Source organism: Chelmon rostratus, chromosome 7 (assembly GCF_017976325.1).
Source record: "Chelmon rostratus isolate fCheRos1 chromosome 7, fCheRos1.pri, whole genome shotgun sequence".
Lineage (NCBI taxonomy): Eukaryota > Metazoa > Chordata > Actinopteri > Chaetodontiformes > Chaetodontidae > Chelmon > Chelmon rostratus.
This window is the reverse complement of record NC_055664.1, coordinates 357,802-378,461: the sequence shown is the minus strand read 5'-3', so window position 1 is coordinate 378,461 and position 20,660 is coordinate 357,802. Positions and strand designations below refer to the sequence as shown.

General features: G+C 39.8%; 1 protein-coding gene across 3 annotated transcripts in view; it reads left to right on the top strand.

Annotated features, from left to right (window-relative positions):
• Positions 1–20,660, top strand: part of cuedc1b (CUE domain containing 1b) — a 51,431-nt gene that overhangs the window by 28,452 nt on the left and 2,319 nt on the right. The window contains exons 5-11 of one of the 3 annotated variants that reach the window (XM_041940024.1): positions 360–621; positions 2,957–3,022; positions 3,249–3,329; positions 3,429–3,522; positions 3,851–3,909; positions 10,448–10,517; positions 20,488–20,655. In XM_041940024.1, the coding sequence (XP_041795958.1) occupies positions 360–621; positions 2,957–3,022; positions 3,249–3,329; positions 3,429–3,522; positions 3,851–3,909; positions 10,448–10,517; positions 20,488–20,536 (681 nt within the window). In that variant the 3' untranslated portion in view covers positions 20,537–20,655. Of the gene's footprint in view, positions 1–356; positions 622–2,956; positions 3,023–3,248; positions 3,330–3,428; positions 3,523–3,850; positions 3,910–10,447; positions 10,518–20,487; positions 20,656–20,660 lie in introns of those variants that run through there. The other 2 variants (XM_041940022.1, XM_041940025.1) reach the window with 2 other exon arrangements.

Sequence of the window (20,660 nt, the reverse complement as noted above, 5' to 3'; positions counted from 1 at the left end):
ACTTTGGACAGAGCCAGGCTAGCTGTTTCCCAATGTCTCCAGTTAGAATGCTAATCTAGGCTAACCACATCCTGATGTCAGCTCTGTACTTAACACACAGACATGAGATTGATAATTGTCTTCTCAACTAACACTCAGCAAGAAAGAGAATAGGCCTATTTTCTGCGTTGAACAGTATATGTTAAATAAGGCAGGAATGGTCCTGCTAGCCGGAGCAGTTGGAAGTACTGTAATGTAGAGTCACTGAAAGTCAGTATGGTTGCAAAATTATATATTGAAGGGCCGCTTCAAGTGTTACATAATCAAACCACATGAATTGACATTATAACCAATAACCTCTCCTGTCTTTACCTCAGCAGAGCTCTCAAAGTAGCCTATCCCAACCTTCATCGTCATCCTCGTCCTCGGTTTCTTCACTAAGGCAATGGACATTGCAGTCTGGTTGCCGATCTGGAGCTGCAGGGACCACTGGAGGTCCAGGTTTAACAACAGGAGCTACAGAGCAAGACAAAAAAACGAAGCAGTATCTGGAAGATGAGCGCATTGCTCTCTTTTTGCAGAACGAGGAATTTATGAGAGAGCTGCAGCGCAACCACGAGTTCCTCATTGCCTTAGAGAGAGGTATGACTGTGTACATTCGAATACACAGAAATTGCTCATATTGTCAGCATGTGGTCAGTTTCAGTGGCTGTTTTTCAATGAGTGGGTCCCCATTTTCTTTGTCTTGTGCACATGCATGTAGACCTGGCAATGGTTTTGCACTATTCCACTGCAATGTGTCCACATTGGCAGGGAGGAAGACTGCTAGCCAGTAAACAATGCTACACCTAAAAATCAGCTTTGCTCAGTAGGAATGAAATATATTCAAGGCATTTGTTAGACCTAAAGTATACACATAATGTATTTTGTTGAGCAAAACTAAATGGAAACATTTGTATACAAGAAAACTCTGTAAGGCATCTTTAAATGCCTTGTCTCTTTGGAGTTAGTTTTGTCTAAGTAATGAAACTTCAATGTATGGTTACAAACCATCCGGCAATATCAGCAACCCAAAGTTACTAGCACTAGAGAATGTTGGAACTGAAATGTAAAAAAGCCAAAGAAACTGGTTTTCTAAACTTCCACAGTGCAGGGTGTGACTGCATTGTTTCCCTTTGGTTTAGCTTAGTGACTTTTGTGAATATGGCCTTTTTGTTGTGTTGAGTAGATTCATGCTGAGTTACGAGTAACCAGATTCCCTTCAAGTCCAAATTAGCAGGAGCAATTCATGTCAGCAGTCATTCACCATATCCAATTTACATTACCCTGCTCTGTGGGACGGACTGCTTCACAGTATGGAAGTGATGATGATGCAGCTTGCAACTGGTTTTCAAGGTTTGGGTCAGTCAGTCTTGAGTGGAATAGAATCTTTGCAAGAGTGAGTTTTGAAAAAACTGCTCTCAGTAACAGGCCATGACCTTGCAACTCATACATGCATCATATCTATCTATACTTCATTTAGTATAAAGTAATCTGTTTTCACCTACTTGTATGTACATTATAATTAAATATTTGTTTATCTTTGCTTAGCTTTGTCATTTTTGTTCATGATGTAGTTTGTTTCTGTTTTTAGTATATTGAAAGCAATGAGAATCTGGGGTCACCTTACCAGTATGTGCACACCTGTTCGGCCAATAAATCTGTTTCTGTTTTTGATTTGAACTTTGGACAAAGTTAGCCTAGATTTGCTTAAAAACTGTCATCCTCAGATTCAGATATGTATTAAGGCTGTGTCCTTACTGCAGTGACTGACCTGTGACTCTTTGCTGACTATTGCCCCCACTCTCCCTGCCTTTCCACTGTTTCATCATCACAAAGCATAGATAGATAGATAGATATACTTTATTTTTCCCAAGCTGGGAAATTGCAGTAAGCATGTAACGTTTAAATAATTGCCCTCTCAAAATGTGTTCGTCACCCCTTTACATTACATTTGAATGAAACTCTTTGTCTACATTGAGTTAAATATGGATTGCTAGAAGGCATCCTGAGTTATTTGCATATGTGTGATAGGCTGTGGGCACTTCAATATGGCACATCAGAATTTGGTTAATGGTTTCAGGCTTCACAATGGTGAACAAATTCACTTCAGCAAGTCTTATTCTGCTAAACAAGTAATGAGACATCACACGCTTATGCATGCAGCATTGTAGTAATTGCACACTCAGAATTCCTCCATTTGTCCCCCCTTTATTGAATTTATACGAAACTCTGTGTGCATGTTCAGGAAATAGGGGTGTCTCCAGTTACTTTCGTCAGAATTGCTGAAAAGCATCTTGAGTTATGAGCAAGTACTTTTCATAAATCGGTATGGCACCTACTTATTGTTAGTACTTGCTAATACTTATTATTTGTATTAATGATATTACTATTAATATTAATAATAAACTTTATATACATGGCACTTTTCATACAGGAATTGCAGCTCAAAGTGCTTTACAACAAAGAAACCACATGCACCAAGTTAGTGCTTCACATAGAAAAGACAGAATGGACATAAAAACATTTAAGCTTTTGTCACGTTTGGCTGGGTCACAAGTTTTGGGTTGCTATTGTTGTTATTTGTTTTGTTGTACATTTCTTTGCTTTTCTTTACGTAGACAAAATTAATTGCATGTGTCTTCATTTGTCAGCTTGTGATCAAGGCACTCACTTCCATTGTTTTACTACTACTCTTTTTTTTTTTGCACTTAACCTGCACCCGTGTCATTGATGGAAATACTACTCCAGATAAGCAAAATGCTTGCTTTGGCTGTTTCTGGTGCAACGATGGAATGCCTAAAATAGTTTTCTCCTCTCATCAGACACTGGTCAAGATGAATTGATGTGGAGGCTTAGAATTTTGGGCACTATACCAGACTTCATCACATTTTGATCCCTCACGTTACTGGTCATAACATCTGCTCTCTGTTTTTAGATCGCTTGAAGTATGAATCAAAGAAATCAAAGTCCAGTCATTCATCTATCATGGAGAATTCCACAGGTAGATATCGCTCATTAAGCTTCCTCTGCTAAGCTTTTCTGGGTCTTTGCACTCTGAATTGTACTGAATACTGGTCTGCATATGTCTATGCATTGAATGTGCCAAGCATTTGTACTACAGACATCATACTCATACTGTAAAATACTTGTGATGCTATAGTCTAATATGTGTTTAATGTGTGCAAATAAATAAAAGTGCAATGTGGTGTTGCTGTGTCTGTGTGCAGGAGAACAGTACTCTGCAGCATCAATGGAGGCCATCTCAGATGACGCCCTGTTCAGAGACAAACTCAAACACATGGGCAAGTGTAAGTTTCCTGATTTACAATACTACTGCTATGTCACAAATAACTATTAAGGTCTTTCTCTGCTGTAGTTAATGACTTGGAATGTTTTCTCACCTTCAGCAACAAGAAAGAAACTGTTTGAAATTGCCAAAACGTTCTCAGAAAAGACAAAGAGGACAAAGCCAAAAAAGAGGATGCTCCTGAAGCACCATTCATATCCTTTACTTCACCTTTGTCACATTATCTGGCTAACATTAATTTTTTGCTTTGAGGTAGTAAAGTAGCCAAATCGTATTTGCTTATGATGATCATATACCATTCAAGTGGATGTGCTTTCATTCGGCAAACAAAAACATTTTTCATGTTTCATTAACACAAAGTGATCAGCTATCACCTTCTTGTCCTTCAAAAACAAGAGACATAATATTCTTTCTGTTCTGTCCACAACTGTGATTACATTGTCCAGTTTCATGACTGAATTATGAGACTGATCAGGCTTGCAAGGCCAGGGTTTTAGTGTTCTTAACTAAGCTCCTTTTCAGATTGGGCACAGCCAACTCCAGAGCCAATCTTCTTGATGATATAGAGGGAAACCCCTGTGGTAAGACATGCATGTCAACCCCGTAGTGTAAAACATTTCGTTTTTTTCACTATGTCACACAGTAGTAGTTTTTAACTGGTGTAGCTTCAGAATCAAAGGGTTCCTTCAGACATCAGGCTCACACATAGTCCAGCCTAACACCTCTTCAATATATCTTCATCCATCCATTTTACCTATCAGTGGATTTAAACCCAGGGACTTTTTATTGTGAGGATCGAGAGCCCACCACTGAGCTATGCTTCAGTTTAAATTCACAAAATGAAAACTAAAACAACTTAAGGTTCCGGTCATGGCGCTGCACGAAGGACAGCCTGTTACAGCAGGTCCAACCTGTTTTCTTGTGTTTCTTTTTTTATCCGTCACTGGTTTCGGTCGATCATGCGTACCTAAGGATGTACAACTGGTGAGACTAGAGCTTTCTTTTTACTCTTTTTTGGAATTTTCAAACCAACATCGGGAGATCCATTCAGCCACGACTGCATTGTTTACACTCTGGAACAGATGTTAGCGCTGAGCAACACAAGCATACTCCCAGCAGAAAGACGGGAGATTCCCACAGAGATAAAGAGATGGAGAAGGGGATGCAGAACTGGCGTTAAGTGCCAGGACAAGCCAAGATGGTATAAACCATATATACCATATATAAACCATTCATACTGTCCCTTATCATGGGGAATATGAGATCTCTCCCTAATAAGATGGAAGAGCTAACGGCACTAAGCAGATGCAGCGGGAGTACCGGGAGAGTAGTATCACATGCTTCACAGAGACGTGGCTTAACAAACTCTGCATGTCGCTTTGGACAATTTCCATCTGCTGAGAACGGACAGGCGAGTGATGGAGAGCAGTAAGAGGAAGGGTGGTGGCATAGCAATGTTTGTGAACAACAGATGGTGTAACCCAGGACACATCAGTGTTAAGGAGCAACACTGCATGAGAGACATCAAGCTGCTAGCTGTTAGCATTCGGCCGTATTACCTCCCCGAAAAACGGTGTTGCAACAGCATGCCAGCTCCTACACACTGTAGTCTCACAACTACCTAGGCCCTCCTCCTCATCTCTCGAGATTTCAATCATGCTTCCCTGTCTTCAACACTCCCACCTTCACTCAGTATGTAAAATGCCACTGCAGACACAATAAAACACTGGACTTACTGTATGCAAACACCAAGGATGCTTACATCCTTCACCCCTCCCCCCACTGGGCCGATCTGACCTCCACCTGGTTCATCTGCTACCTAGTTACATACCCTTGAAGATTAAACATCAGCCAACCATTAGGTATGTGAAGACATAGTCAGAGGAGTCCAGTATGGCACTGAGAGACTGTTCTGACACCACCGACTGGAAAGTGTTGTGCAGTCCTCTTGGAGGACATTGACAGTTTGACAACATGCATCACGGACTACATTAACTTCTGTATGGACAACACTGTGCTTACTGGGAAGGTGTGGTGTTTCCCAAACAACAAACCCTGGGTGTTCCCTGAACTGAAAACCCTATTGAACGAGAAGAGGGGGGTTTTTAAGTCTGAGCTGAAGAGGGTGCAGAGGGAGCTGAAACCCATCTCAGGCCACAGCAGTGAAAATGGCAGAGGCCCTGAATCTCGAGACTGGGAATGGGATAATGAACTGAATCGTTTTTTTTTAACAGGTTTGACTGTAGCCCCCGTTCCCTCCCAACCACCAGAACCCCCTCCCTCCACCACAGAACATCCCTGACACCAGCAGCTCTGTCCTCACACCACTTCACTCCCCTCAAATCCACATCATGGACCACTGACCCAGCCCCCCCCTCACCCAACATGAGCCACTCCCGAGTCCCCCACCCAGCCTCTCCATAACAGCTGATCTGGTTCGGAAGGAGCTCAGGAGGATGAAGGTAAGCTCAGCTCCATACTGCTGGACTGTGCTGACCAGCTCTGCAGGGTCGTTCTGCAAATATTCAACATGAGCCTCGATCTGGAGAGAGTTCCTGCCCTTTGGAAATCTTCCTGTGTGGTTCCAGTGCCAAAGACTGTGCGTCCCAGGGAGCCCAACCACTTTAGGTAGCCTTAAATTCCCACCTGATGAAGACTCTGGAGAGGATTATACTTAACCACCTTCGTCACCTGGTGAGCAGTGAGCTGGACCCCCATCAGTTTGCATATCGACCAAGACCGAATAGACTGGTCAGGAGAGCTGGCTCTGTCCTTGACTGTCCTCTGGACACCACTGAGGATGTAGGTGAGACAAGGATGTTAGCCAAGCTGACATCTATCACTGACAACCCCTCCCACCCCCTCTATGACACAATGGGGCCCCCATCAGCAGCTCCTTCAACAACAGAATGCTGCATCCTCTCTGCAAGAAGGAACACTACCGCAGGTCCTTCGTACCAACAGCTGTCAGAGTGTTCAACTCCAGCATTGCTTACTGTAGCACTTGGTCCATAATCAGACTGTTTTTACAGTGATGTGTGATTTGTCATACACAAGTTACCTTGTGCCATATTACTCTTTTTTCACTCTCATTGAGTATTCTACCTACCAATGCATATTGGTTTTCTCTTTTCTGTTGTTATTTTTTTCCAACTGCTATTGCCTGCTGCCTGTAACACCCAATTTTGCTGTCTGGGGATTAATAAAGTCTTATCTTTAGTGCAGCTGCTTAAAGCTCAATAAAATAAGAGGCATTGCAGCAAGAGAGTGCAATCAGGACACAAGCCCAACATTTAAAAACATAAAATAAAAATAAGTAAAATTTTATTTATATAGCACCAAATCACAACTGAAGTTGTCTCAGGACACTTTCCATATAGAGCAGGTACAGACAAAGCTCTTTATCTACAGAGACCCAACAATTCCCTCATGAGCAAGCACTTGGTGACAGTGGCGAGGAAAAACCTTTTAGCAGTCAGAAACCTCAAGTCAAACCAGCTCTGTGTAGGTGGCCATCTGCTTCAACCGGTTGGGTGAAAGAGAGGGAGAGGCAGAGATAGAGACAGATCGGGACAGAAATGCAATGCACTTTTTTTTTTAAATTTAGTGTTACCAGAATCAGAAGGCATTATGATGTGCACAGGAGACCTGAATGTGCTATTAAACCACACCTATCCGTTTAGCGCAGGTCCTTCATTTCATTCATTCCATCAGCTGTCAGATTATTCAACTCCAGCATCACTTAACATGAGACTGTGTTGATGTTGATGTTGTTTTTTTTTTCGTTATTTATGCCAACATACACTCATATCCTTACATTTTGTGCAATATTACATATTTCCTTTACATTTTGTGCAATATTGCATATCTGTTACTGTTTTGTATGTTTTATTCTTCTGTGCAATTGTATTAATACAATTTTTATTATTTCTAATCTGAAGGCAGCACACATTGTTTTTTTCCACAGCTATTGGGCCAATACGTATTTTTTAATAAATAAAGTTTTATCTTTTCTTATCTTAAGTACAAAAACAAATAAGACACACCTAACCAAAATTATGAATATGTTTTTGAAAGAGCAGGGGATGGTGGATGCACAGAGAGAACTTCATCGGATGGAAAAAGAGTTTACACGCAACTCTACCACACATAATACTAATTCTAGAATTGATTACATATTTATGAATAGCTGGGATTTACACAAGTTAAAAGAATGTAAAATTGGGGTGGCTGATATCACATGATTCACCTAACCATTAACTTGAATAATAGGCAGAAAAACAAATGGAGACTGAATGTAAACATATTGAATAACAAAACAATAATTGAGCAAATTAAAATGGAAATAAAAAGATATATTAAAGAAAACAATACAGAAGTAGTGAGACTTTTCTATGGGATACTCTAAAGGTCGTTTTCTGTGGGAAATTGATAGCTCTTACCTCACCACAAAAGAAATTTAGAAGAACCACATATTTTATTTAACAGAAAAATTAATAAACTTCTGAATAAAACTTGTCACAAAAGACAACTTTTAGAAGACATAAAGCTCATTTAAAGGGAAATTAAGGAAGAAGGAGGAAGGAAGGAGGAAAAGTAGAGAAAAAAACTTTTTAAAACAGGAATGTTATGAAGCAGGCCCCAAGGCTACTAACTTATGAGCAAGGAGACTCATGAAACAACAGACGGGTTAGGGTTAGCAAATACAGAACACAAAATAAGAGATCTTTGTTTTGGTCAATTTAGGCATAACCCCACAGAAATAGAAAACACATTCAGCTGACCAAATTGATGAAGACCAAACAGGGTGTATTGCTAGATATCAAACACAAGACAACATTAGGTGGACTCTGCATGTATTTAAGTCGATACAAAGGGAAAAAAAAAAGTGCAGTTCTTGCAAGCCCTGATGCCAAAATGGCTTTCAATGGCATGAATTCGAATTTTTTTGTATGTAGTACCCGAAGGGTTTGCAGAAATTTTCATTTGAAATGGGACACAAAAATGATAAAATACCTTGGTATGAACCAACCAAAACAATTAACTCAACTTTATAAGACAAATTATTAACAAATTGATCTTGATTTAGAGATCAGACATTGAGACATGGTCCACCTGGTCATTAGACCTAAATTCAAGAACTAGTGATTAAAATGAACATTTTCCCAATATTGTTGCATCTTTTTTGTCTCTGCCGGTTAAAATCCCTCAAGAAAGGTTTCAAAAGTTTTCCAGATTCATATGGAATGGCAAAAAGACAAGAATAAGATACTCGACACTACAACTGGCCAAAGACAAGGGCAGAATGGCATTACCAAACTTTAAGGATTATTATACAGCAAAAGTTGGACCAATAATCAAGTGGTCTGAGAAAAGTTATATTGCAAAGTGGAATTCTACTTCAGGGCTTGATCAGTAACAGTAAAGTGACAGACATTGCAAAATACAATAGATCCTAAGAGTTCCACACATATTTCATATATATATATATATATATATAAATGTACATATCCTTATCCATATTATGCTATGTTATATTATGTTGTTGTTTGTTCATGCTCTGTCCCCGTCAAATAAACAAATTAATAACAAAAGGGCAGTGTATTGCAAACTGCAATAAAAACTCCAATCGAGATACATTTTCTGTATGTGCTGTATGTGCCCAAAGATTGCTCTGAAAACCTGAACGATATGGCCAGGATACACAAAGACCCATCATCAACTGGGTTACTCACAACATTGCCAAACATCTAGCCAACATCCTAGCTCCTTTGGTTGGCAACACCACACCACATTAAGAACTCCCAGGACTTTGCCACCATGTGAGAAAGACAGAAGCCTCAACATCGAAGTATACAGAAAGCCCACGCATACAGATCAATATTTGCTCTTTGATTCTCACCATCCTCTGGAACATAAGCTGGGGGTTATTGGAACCCTTCACCATTGGGTTCAGAGCATCCCCACAAGGACAAAAGGCAAGGAGAAGGAGCAAAAAGACATCAGGCAAGCACTTAGAACATATGGTTACCCAAACTGGGCCTTCATCAAGACCGTGAAAAGACACAGAACAGAGTAGAAAAGGATCATAAATGGAACAATATTGTTATACCATATATTGTGGGAGTATCTGAAAAACTCTGCAGGATTTTCAACACACACCACATCCCTGTTTATTTCAAGCCCAGTAACACCCTGAGGCAGAAACTTATCAACCCTAAGGACAAAACACCCAGGAAGAAACAGAGCAATGTGGTATATAACAGTGCAAATCGGGGAAACAAAATTGGGAAACAAAACAACCACTCCCACGTGCACAGCACAACTCAGGTCAAGACTCAGTAGTCTACCTACATTTGAAGGGCAAGGGACACTCATTTGGGGACAATAATGTACATATATTGGCCAGGGGATGTCCTCGATTATATAGAAAGGATGTAGGCAGCAGTCTGGGCCATGTTGAGATAGAAAATAGAACTGCATGAAATTTCACACTGGCCATTGTAAAAGGGGAGCACATACGTAGCTGCACTGAGCTGTATGTGTTGAAACGTTTAAAGGCTCCCTCTGTAGTTTTCTTGTAAACAAAGGTTGTGTTTACAGTCAGTGTTGCTCACCAAAATACACCAAATGTACAGTATTTTCATCCTTATAAAGCCTTTGCCAAGCTTATGTCAAATGTCAAACTTTGAAAGCTGCATTTGTTACGTCAATTTTTACTAGCTTACAGTCTTCTTCACTGCCTTTGTTGGTGAATTAGTGCATTTCTTGACCTGTTGAAAAAAAATCTGAAAAAAGTTGTCCTTAATGAAGGAAATACATCTCATTACCTGCTCCTCTATTTTCCAATGTATCTAGATGAAGATGGGCAGTACAACAATGTCAGATGGCATTGACCACAAAACACTGCTATGTAATAAAAGCAAACTCAAATAATAAATCAGACTGAATGATGACAAAGTTCTATCCATCTCCCTAGCTCAGTGATACTTTGGATAGGAATCACCCCTTCAGGCTTTTGTTTTACCCTGCTGCTCTTCAACAAATCTATATGAAAGTGACTTGGTTATATGTGCATTTCCAATAAATATGTTAATATATTTTTGTGTCTATGTCCAGAGGAAGATGGTAAGCCCAGAAGAGCAAACACTCAGGAAGAGAATGAACAACGCAATGAGCCTATATCATGGTAAGATACTTCTCAGTCATTCACACCTTTTTGCAATTGGTGTACATAAATGAGCCTGCAACATGATTTCAAAGTCACCATAAAAACGCAATGGCCAACACAGTGTTCACAGGTAAACACCACAGGCTACATCTAGTTATCCTCAAGCATACATAGGCAATAAGGACACCATATATACTTAATCACAACCATCACCATATATATACCATCACAACCTAAAATTGACTTTGGGCCAACTTAACAAAGTGGAGAGGCTAAAGCTCAAGCTAGCACTTTAGCCGAGGAGCCCATTAACACCGAAGACGGGTCGAGCCATGCGCATGTTCTCGAAGCAATCAAAGAGATGCAGGCCGACTTCTCCAACAAGTTAGACGGCGTACTGACAGCAATCGACGGGATGAGAAAAGAAGTCGAAGGGCGCTTACAGCGTATGGTAAACGCTGAGACACGCATCTCTGACACTGAAGATAAGGTCACCAGCCTACTTGCAAAAGTGCAAAGTCTTGAAAAGAAAAATAGGGACATGGAGGATAAAGTAATGGATTTGGAAATTAGATCCATGAGGACTAATTTGAGACTGGTGAATCTGCCGGAGAAGGCGTAGGGAGCCGACGCCTGCTCCTTCCTGGAAACCTGGATCCCGAAGACGCTTGACATACCCCAGCTGAAGTCGAAACCATTTCTTGGCTCAGACGGATCCAAGAGGAGGCAGGAACGGGAGGAATAACGGTAACGAAGTAGATAACTAGTCAAGCGGCAGCAAAAATTGGGGTTACCTGTGAACATCGAACTATAAAATTATTTGGGAACTGGGAACTCTCCTTTAGACTTATATGGGGCTGTGATACGGGGATTATTTCACCAGTGTTTACTGGCTCATTGAGTTTGTGACCCCTGCAACTGACTCTTAACTTTTATTTTGTCTGTAAAACATCTGCAGCAAAGGTCTCTAATAATACGGATCTAAAGTAACAGGCTGTGATTATGGCAGTATCCTCATATCAGACCATGCCCCAGCCAACTTGTTTTATATGGACCCAGGGCTGGTTCGCGATCCCCCCAAATGGAAATTTCAGTAGTAAGAATGGCTAAAGGACAAAGACTTAATGGAATTCCTTGCAATTACTGATTACTTTGAATTGAATACTACAGAAACTTCCTCCTGTATTAGATGGGAAGCATTCAAAGCCTTTATCAGAGGTCAAATAATCAAGTCCAAGAAGGCCAAACAGAAGCTAAAGTTACTGGAATCAAAAATTAAAGCCACAGAGAATATATACTTTCAGAATCCCTGTCCCAAGCTACACCAAAGTTTGCTGCTGTTAAGAGCTCAGTATAATTAAATCTCTACCTCAAAAGCTGCAGCTCATTTACTAAAACTTAAACAATCTGTTTTCGACCAAGGGGAGAAATCTGGAAAAATTCTGGCTTGGCGTATAAAACAAATACAACTAGAACGATCAATTACGGCTTTATAAAATGATAGAGGGGAAACAATATCCTACCCTGCTGCAATAAATGACTCTTTTAAGGCCTATTATGAAAGATTATATAGCTCTGAAGTAGCCCGAGATGAACCAGATTCCAGTCTTTTTTTAATTTCTTAATAACATAATTATCCCCAAAATAGAAGAAGAGGAGAGCTTGAGACTCAGAGCCAACCTGACTTTGGAAGAAATCTCTGAAGCAATAATGTGCATGAAATCTGAAAAGGCAGCAGGGCCAGATGGTCTTCCTATTGACCTTTCCAAAAAAATTTATATCCAAATTAAAGGTTCCCCTTTTGGAAATGTTTTCTGAATCTGCTGAAAAGGGGATGCTTCCAACCAGTCTTAGAGGGGCCCTCATCACCCTTCTCCCAAAACCTGGAAAATCGAATGATAAGTGTGAAAATTTGCGACCAATCAGCCTTTTAAATTCGGATCTAAAGATACTTTGCAAAATTCTCTCAAAGAGACTTGAACACCTTTTGCCAAATATTATTAAGGAAGATTAAAATGGGTTTACAGTTGGATGCCAGGGATTCCATAATGTCAGAAGAGTTTTAAATATCTTGTATGAACAAAGGGGGTCACTTGATACAGCTTTCTTGGCATTAGATGCCAAGAAGGCTTTTGATAGGGTAAAATGGCCCTATTTGTTAGAACTACTTGGTCGCTTTGGTTTGGGAGAGGGATTCTGCAATTGGGTTAGGCTCCTATATAATGAGCCATATGCAGAAATAATTACCAACAATATTATATCAAAACCAATAAAGACAGGAAGAGGCTGCAGGTAGGGTTGTCCGCTATCCCCCCTTTTATTTATAATTGCTATTGAGCCACTTGCTATTGCTATAAGGGACCACGCAATGACCTCGGGTATTGAAATTGGAGGGCTTGACCATCGAATAGCTCTTTATGCTGATGATGTGATCCTTTTTCTCAAGATTTTGGAAAAATCTATCCCAACCATTTTAGACCTAATTAGCAATTTCGGCTCTATTTCTGGCTACAAGATTAATAAATCAAAATCTTCCATAATGTTTTTAAACTCAGTGGAAAGGGGAAACCCACCCAAATACACCTGTCACTTCAAGAATGTGAATAAATTTACCTATCTAGGCATCTATAATTATTAATTAGACTATAGTTATAATCCAATTATGACGGACATATCCAACTCAATGGAAAGATGGTCGAATCTCCAAATTTTACTTATTGGCAGAATAAATATACTAAAAATGAATGTTCTCCCAAGGCAAGGAACATCCCCTTGCCACCACCAGCAGGTTTTTTCTCTAAAATTAAAAAAAAACAGTTTAACCAATTTTTATGGAATAATAGGCATCCTAGACCTTTGACAGAGGAGGGTTACAGTGCCCCAATATGCTTTTGTACTATTGGGCAACCCAATTAAAGACTATTATGTTCTATTATGCTCCAGATAAGCCCCCCACATGGAGAAATATTGAATCTCACTATCTTGGGCTTCCTCTTCCTCCATATATCTACTCTGATAAATATAACAAACTCAAGAAGATTACTCTTAATCATATAGTTAAAAACATGATTTATATTCTGCATGTCACTCAAAGATATTTAAAGAAAAATCCTCCCTTTCCACTTTCAGCCCAATTTGGGGCAACAACTTTTTTTCTCCAGGTAGGGCGGATTGTGGTTTTAAATTATGGGCAGACTTGGCGCTGGGACTGATCAGAGATGTTTTTGGGGTGGATGGAAATCTTTTAAGTTTCGAACAACTGATCCTTAAATTTAACATCCCCCGAAAACATTTTTTCAAATACTTACAACTTAGGAGTTTTATTCAGTCCTTTCATAAAGACTTTACACAAACCCTCCCATTGTCCACATTATAGAATATCCTATCTAAAAACCCTTTTGGTAAAGGTATGATATCTAAATTATATAACTTGCTGTTGGCAGCATCTCCTCATAACTCTACTGCTAAGCTTAATGCATGGAGCTCTGATTTGCAGGAGGAACTGACAGTGGAACAATGGAGCACAGCTTGTAAGCCCAATCACAGATGAGTAACACACGTCTAAAATTACTACAATTTAATTGGCTAATGAGGGTGTACATTACACCAGAAAACTAAATTTAACATGCAGATACCTGATTTATGCAACAGATGCGGAGGACATAAGGGTACGTTGTTTCATTGTCTATGGTCCTGTACTAAAGTAAATGAATTTTGGGAAGAGGTAAGAGCCATATTACAGGAGATTTTATCAATAGAGTTAGATATGGAACCTAAATTATTTCTTCTGGGCTTATATCCTACAGGTTTGAGCATAGATAGCTGTCAAAAGCTCTTCATAAATATAGGAATATTACAAGCTAAGAGAGTGATAACTCTGTCGTGGAAGAAGATTGGCAAACCAAGCATTGGGCAGTGGTTCAAAGAAATGTCTTTATGTTTACCATTGGAAAAAATTACATATACTTTGAGAGATAAGCAAGAAATGTTTCAGAAAATGCGGGGGGGTTATATTTGGTTTATCAAGAACAAAGATTTGTCTAACTTGCTGAGCGAAACTGGGACAACATAACTACTCCCAGTACAGGACCACAATCAAGAGCTGCACTTTATTTTTCTTTTCTATTTCTTTCACCTCATGGACTCAAATGCTGATTCTGAATGTACCTAATGTCTGTTTATTTGTTTGTTTACTGTTAAATATGTGTGTTTGACCTTGATATATCTGCACAAAACTTCAATAAATATATTGTAAAAAAAAAGATAAAAAAAAAATACAAATACAGTACTACAGCAACTGTTAACCAAAGTAATGATGTGATGTGTCTCCTGAATGACACAATTAACCACAATACTGATTCTTATCAGAGTCACAACTCCATGAAAACTAAACACACAGATGTGGTGCGATGATCTCAGTTGTCTCAGGACACTTTTCATGTAGAGCAGGTACAGACCAAACTCTTTATCTACAGAGACCCAACGATTCCCTCATGGGCAAGCACTTGGTGACAGTGGCGAGGGAAAACTTCCTTTTAGCAGGCAGAAACCTTGAGCAGAACCAGGCTCTGGGTGGGCAGCTATCTGCTTCGACCGGTTGAGGGAGGGAGGGGGGGCTCTAATAGATTTGTAGCTATATGATGTACGTATGGCATAGTATATATAGTACATGTGATATATTTATGTATGTGATATATTTACATATTGATAGCAGATAGTATATGAATATGATACAGCTCTATGATCTAATAATAATGGTAGTATAACTAAAAGTAATAGAAGTTGCAGTGGTAAGTGTAATAAGTAGTCCAGGTTCAGCCACTCTCCAATTTGGTAACATGCCTTGGTAGGACAGGAAGACATGCAGATGGAGAGGGCAAGAAGAATAGAGGAGCTTTGTGTGTCATTAGAAGAAATCCCCTGGCAGCCTAATCCTATGAAATCATTACTAGGGGCTGATCCAAGGCAAGCCAGCCCTAAGCGTAAACTTTGCCAAAAAGGAAAGCTTTAAGCCTACTCTTAAATGTGTGCCTCCTGGACAATGACTGGAAGATGGTTCCACAGGAGATTAGCTTGATAGCTAAAGGCTCTGGCTCCCATTCTGCTTTGAGAGACTTTAGGAACCACGAGTAAGCCTGCATTCTGAGATTGCAGTGTTCTACTGAGGTAATAGGGTACTACGAGCCTGCTTCACACAATGGGCCAGGGACAATTACAATTTACCTACCATCTTTCAGGATTAGAGTTGTCTGATTTGAAAGAGAACATATATAAATATTTATTTACCCGTTGAATAACGGCTATGCACCTCAAATATCAAATGAAAAGACTGTGTCTGATGATGAGAGTTTGGTACATACCTCACCAAGGGGTGTATTGTAATTGGGAAGATACGGTCAAGTGCCACAAGATTGCCTGTTACCTGACAAGCCTCTATTTAAAATGCAGGAATAGACTATTTTGGGCCCTCACATAGAAGTTGCCAGTTCACTTGAGAGGGATTCATGCATAAATGTATTTAGGAGATTCATTGCTAGGAGAGGCCAGGTATCTGAGATCAGACAATGGCACAAACCTGGTTGGAGCAGAGAAATAAATGCACAAATTAATAAAAAGTTTGAATCACTCTAAAAATCTCAGACATGCTCATGCAGAAAGGGATTACCTGGATATTGAACGCACCAACAGGTTAAGAGGACTTGTATGTCAAGAAAAAACAGATGTCGTTCCTGTCTGACATCTTTTGGAAGCATTGTACAAAAGAGAACTTGCCGCTTCTGCAAGACAGATAGAAGTGGTCGATAACCAGGAGAAATCTGAAATCAGGAGATGTCATCCTTGTAGATGGAGAATCAGTTGGAGTAGATCAACATCAGTGGAGTCTGGAGGGGCTACAAGAATCCCAACTCCTGACCTCTGGGGCACTGAAAGTGGGGGAATGATCTGATTTTTTTCTTGAATAGATTTGATGACTCATCTGTCCCTCCCCATGTCCAGTAGTCCCTGCTGCAACAGCCATTGTCTAGAGACCCTGTGTATTGAAGAGACTTAACAGACTGGTTAAGAGGACCAGCTCTGTCCTAGTGGAGGTGGTGAGAGAAAGAGGATGATGGATACCAAGTCCCACTGCCCCTGAAAAACATCTACATCTGTTCCCTCTGTGATCAACATCCTGAACATTAAAATAGACACTCTGACCTGTTTAACACTGTGCTTGTTAGTTCTAGTTTTTCAGGTTTTTAGTCCTATATGTGCTTGTATGTGGGTTTGTGTGTGTTCTTAAATGGGTTTTAAATATGCATTGGTTATTTATTGAGTCCCATCAAAGGAAAGTTTCTGTTACTTTGTGACAGACAATAAAGTTGTCTATTCTACTCTGTTCTAATGTTTAAACGCAGACAAACAATGTCTTTGCTAAAAGGAAGTTTTTCCTTGCCACTGTTGCCCAATGCTTTCTCATGAATATAAATAAAAAAAATAAAAATCTATAATGCATAGATAATATTGAATTGAATTGAATCGAACCTCATAATGCGTGTAAGGCTGTCAAGGCAGGAGCTCTATCCACAATTGACCCGTTGCTAAACTCCTCCAAAGAACATCAACTGTCTGAGGAACATGAAGAATGGAATGAACTCACTCTTTCTCTGCTCTAACACAAGTTGCAAATGCTGCAGCATGTCTGGCTAACTAGTTTACTAACTACAACCAAGCATAACATCAAAAAGCAACAGGCACAGTATCAACTTTATACAGTATTTTGTGGGGTTACAGGTTACGAAAGAAAAATACCTGCTCAGTTTGTGCAACAACATGCACCTATATCAGAATTTAGAGTAATAATAGCAGCTCAGTTGTGCTCTTTTTTGTGGGGAAGTTCACACTCTAGCAACTCCAGCCAAACCAGCCTAAATCTAACCACTGTATTGCTTTTCCAGGTTTGTTTATATAGTAGCATTCAAACAATTACATGATTATTTTTTGAACAAGTAACATTTTAATCAGCCTACATTTTATTTTTATGTTTTCTTTAAATACCATTCTGTTGGGCAAACTAGATCTACACTGAAATACACAAGCAATGTTGCTCCGTGTATACTTTACATAGGTCAGCAACTGGTGACGATTCTGATTATATGCAAATTGCAAATTTTGATGGTAAATCTGCCACTGTTATCACTGTAAATTCCATATATTCAGTGCCAGAGTGGAAAGTTTGACCGGCGTAGCAACAGTAACGACAGAGGGCAGGGCTTAGCAAAGGGTCAGTTAAAATAAAGATTGAAATCAACATAACTCACAGAAATTTCTACCATGTTCGGCTTCACTTAGCTGGTTTGTGGCATCTTGTAAGAAATATAAGATCTCACTATTGAATAGACTGGATGGAGGTGATCGAATGGTAAAGTTATAAAATAATTTATGGAACAGAGGGCAGAAGTGAAAGTGCTGTGCGCTATATAAGGGATAACGCTGGATGAGGAGGCTGTGCATCACATGGTTCTGGCCTCCATGTCCTACGTTAATTCCTGATAATGGATTCCTCGAAGGGCATTATCCTGCTTATACTATGGTCACTTGCCAAAGAAAAAAAAGCATCAATACCAGTACTTTATGTATTCATGTGTTTTGCAATCAAAATCTAAATTGTCTTACAAGTCCTAACTCAGTTTCCATGGTAACACCTGAGGCTTTGACTAATGCCAGAAACAATCATCGCCATCCCATACGGTTCTTATGCAATGGAAATGTTGTTATAACTCCAGTAAAAAGGATGAACCTTAGATATGACTTGGAAATGGGAGATATTTTTTAGTCTAGTCACCTCATAGAACTCCTTGGCCCAGCTATAAGACAGAAAGCTAATGTTATGTTAGCAGGATTCAAAGTCAATAACACTGTGTATGTTTGCCAAACAAATCTAATTTGACTGTATGTTTAATAGGACTAGCTAGCTACCCAGCCATTTCATTTTCCTCAAATCAGTATCAAGATTTTCACTAATAATTAGTGTATATACTGTTGGCTACAGCCTGAAGTAGTGAATGGGATGTGAGATGATCATTTATGTGATACAAAATACCAGTAAATTCCGAGGGGCAGTGCACTTCTTGCAGCTTGTGTTTTACAGTTGCCACCCTGTGGTGTTCAGAGGGTGAGCCACTGAAGGAGTACAGTTAGTATTGTATTAAAGATGATTAAATTCTTTTTATTCGAAGTCTGACTCAGGTGGAGGGTGGTGGACCCTCAGACTCCTTAGGCCAGCAACACTGTACTCATCCCCTGCCTTGTTGGACTTATGGTCTTGAGCATATCAGCTATATAGTTTTCAAAGTTGGAGTCCATTCATTTTGTGCAAGGAGTTGACTGCCACCTCGCTGCATGAACCTTCGACTACCTCACAGACAGACCACAGTATGTGAGGCTTCAGGACTGTGTCTCAGATGTGGTAGTTTGCAGAACTGAGGCTCCACAGGGTACAGTGCTCTCTCCTTCCCTCTTTACCCTCTACACATCGGACTTCAGGCACACCACTGACAGCTGCCACCTTCAGAAGTTCTCCGATCGCCATCGTTAGATGTGTATAACAGGGGAACAAACTGGAATATATGAAGTCATCACCAACTTTGTCGACTGGTGTGAACCTAACCACCTGTACATCAACACCAGCAAGACTTCCTCAGGAAGTTGTCACCGATCACACCGGTGTGCATCAAGAGTTTGGACATGTGAGCGTGGGGAGTACAAAAAGCTGGGTGTGCACCTCAACAACAGATTGGTCTGTACCACCAACACAGATGCCCTGTACAGGAATGGCCAAAGTCGTCTCCATCTATTGTGAAGACTGAGCTCCTTTGGAGTATGTAGGACACTGTTAAAAACTTTTCATGACCCTGTGGTGGCATCTGCAATCTTCTACGCAGTGGTCTGCTGGGACTGTGGGAGCTCTGACAGGGACAGAGAGAGACTTAATAAACTGGTCAGGAGGGCTGGTTCTGTCCTGGACTGCCCTCTGGACACCATTGAGGATGTAGGCGAGAGGAGGATGGTAGCCCAGCTGACACCTATCACTGACAACCTCTCTCACCCCTGCATGACACTGTGGGGGCCCTCAGCAGCTCTTTCAGTAACAGACTGCTGCATCCACTCAGCAAAAAGAAACACTACCGCAGGTCTTTCATCCCAACAGCTGTCAGATTATTATTATTGTTATTATTATTACAGAATTACATAATGTAACACTGTGTCCATACTCATACTGTTTTTTGCACTGTTTTAGCATCCCTCTACCTCAAACATGCTATACAGTGTGCAATATTACACTCATTTATTTAAAGTAAACACTGTACTTAATTTATCCATACCAACCATGTGCAATTTTTGAAATCGATGTGCAGTTTTTCATTATTTCAATTGGCAATATATTTTTGTTGTCTTTTGTATAAAGTGTACATATATAGTCTTATTTTGTATTTTTTTCATTTTCTAATGCCTTTGCTATTGCTATTTCTATTGCTGCTGTCTGTAACACCCTAATTTCCCCAGCTGGGGGAATAATAAAGCTTATCTTATCTATCTTATCTCTCAGTGTATTACTGACTATTTCAATGTATATTTGATTTAACTTATTTTCAAACTCTGTCTCTTCAGCTGCATCTTATTCATTAAGCTTGTCACACTCTTCAAATATGCCAAAATAAATGCTAAGTCACTCATAATTAGATGTTGACTTGTTAATGTGTTGCAATAAATTGTAAACCAAGGCTTTGACAGTAACCCTATTGCTATGGTATTAAGGGTGACCTTCAGACAATTAGAATCGATTATTTACCCAGACCATGGTATAAGAAATATTTCTTTATTCTTTATTAGTTATTATTGTTTCAGTACTTACGGTTGAATCAGCAAATACATGTCTTTTGTCTGACTTTGGCTGTGTCTATATATACTGACTGTCTTCTTCTACTTCTCTGCTTTGTCCTTTCAGCAAAGATGAAAAAGAAGTGTCCTTCTTTTGCACTGTATCACACACATGATCACGGTGTTCTCTGTAGTAATGTCAGCCAGCACGTTCACTTCAAAAGCTGCTAAGTAATCTAAAATCTTTGTTTTCTTTCTGGAAGCAAAACACTTATCATCCAGACTGTCTTCTGCATTTCA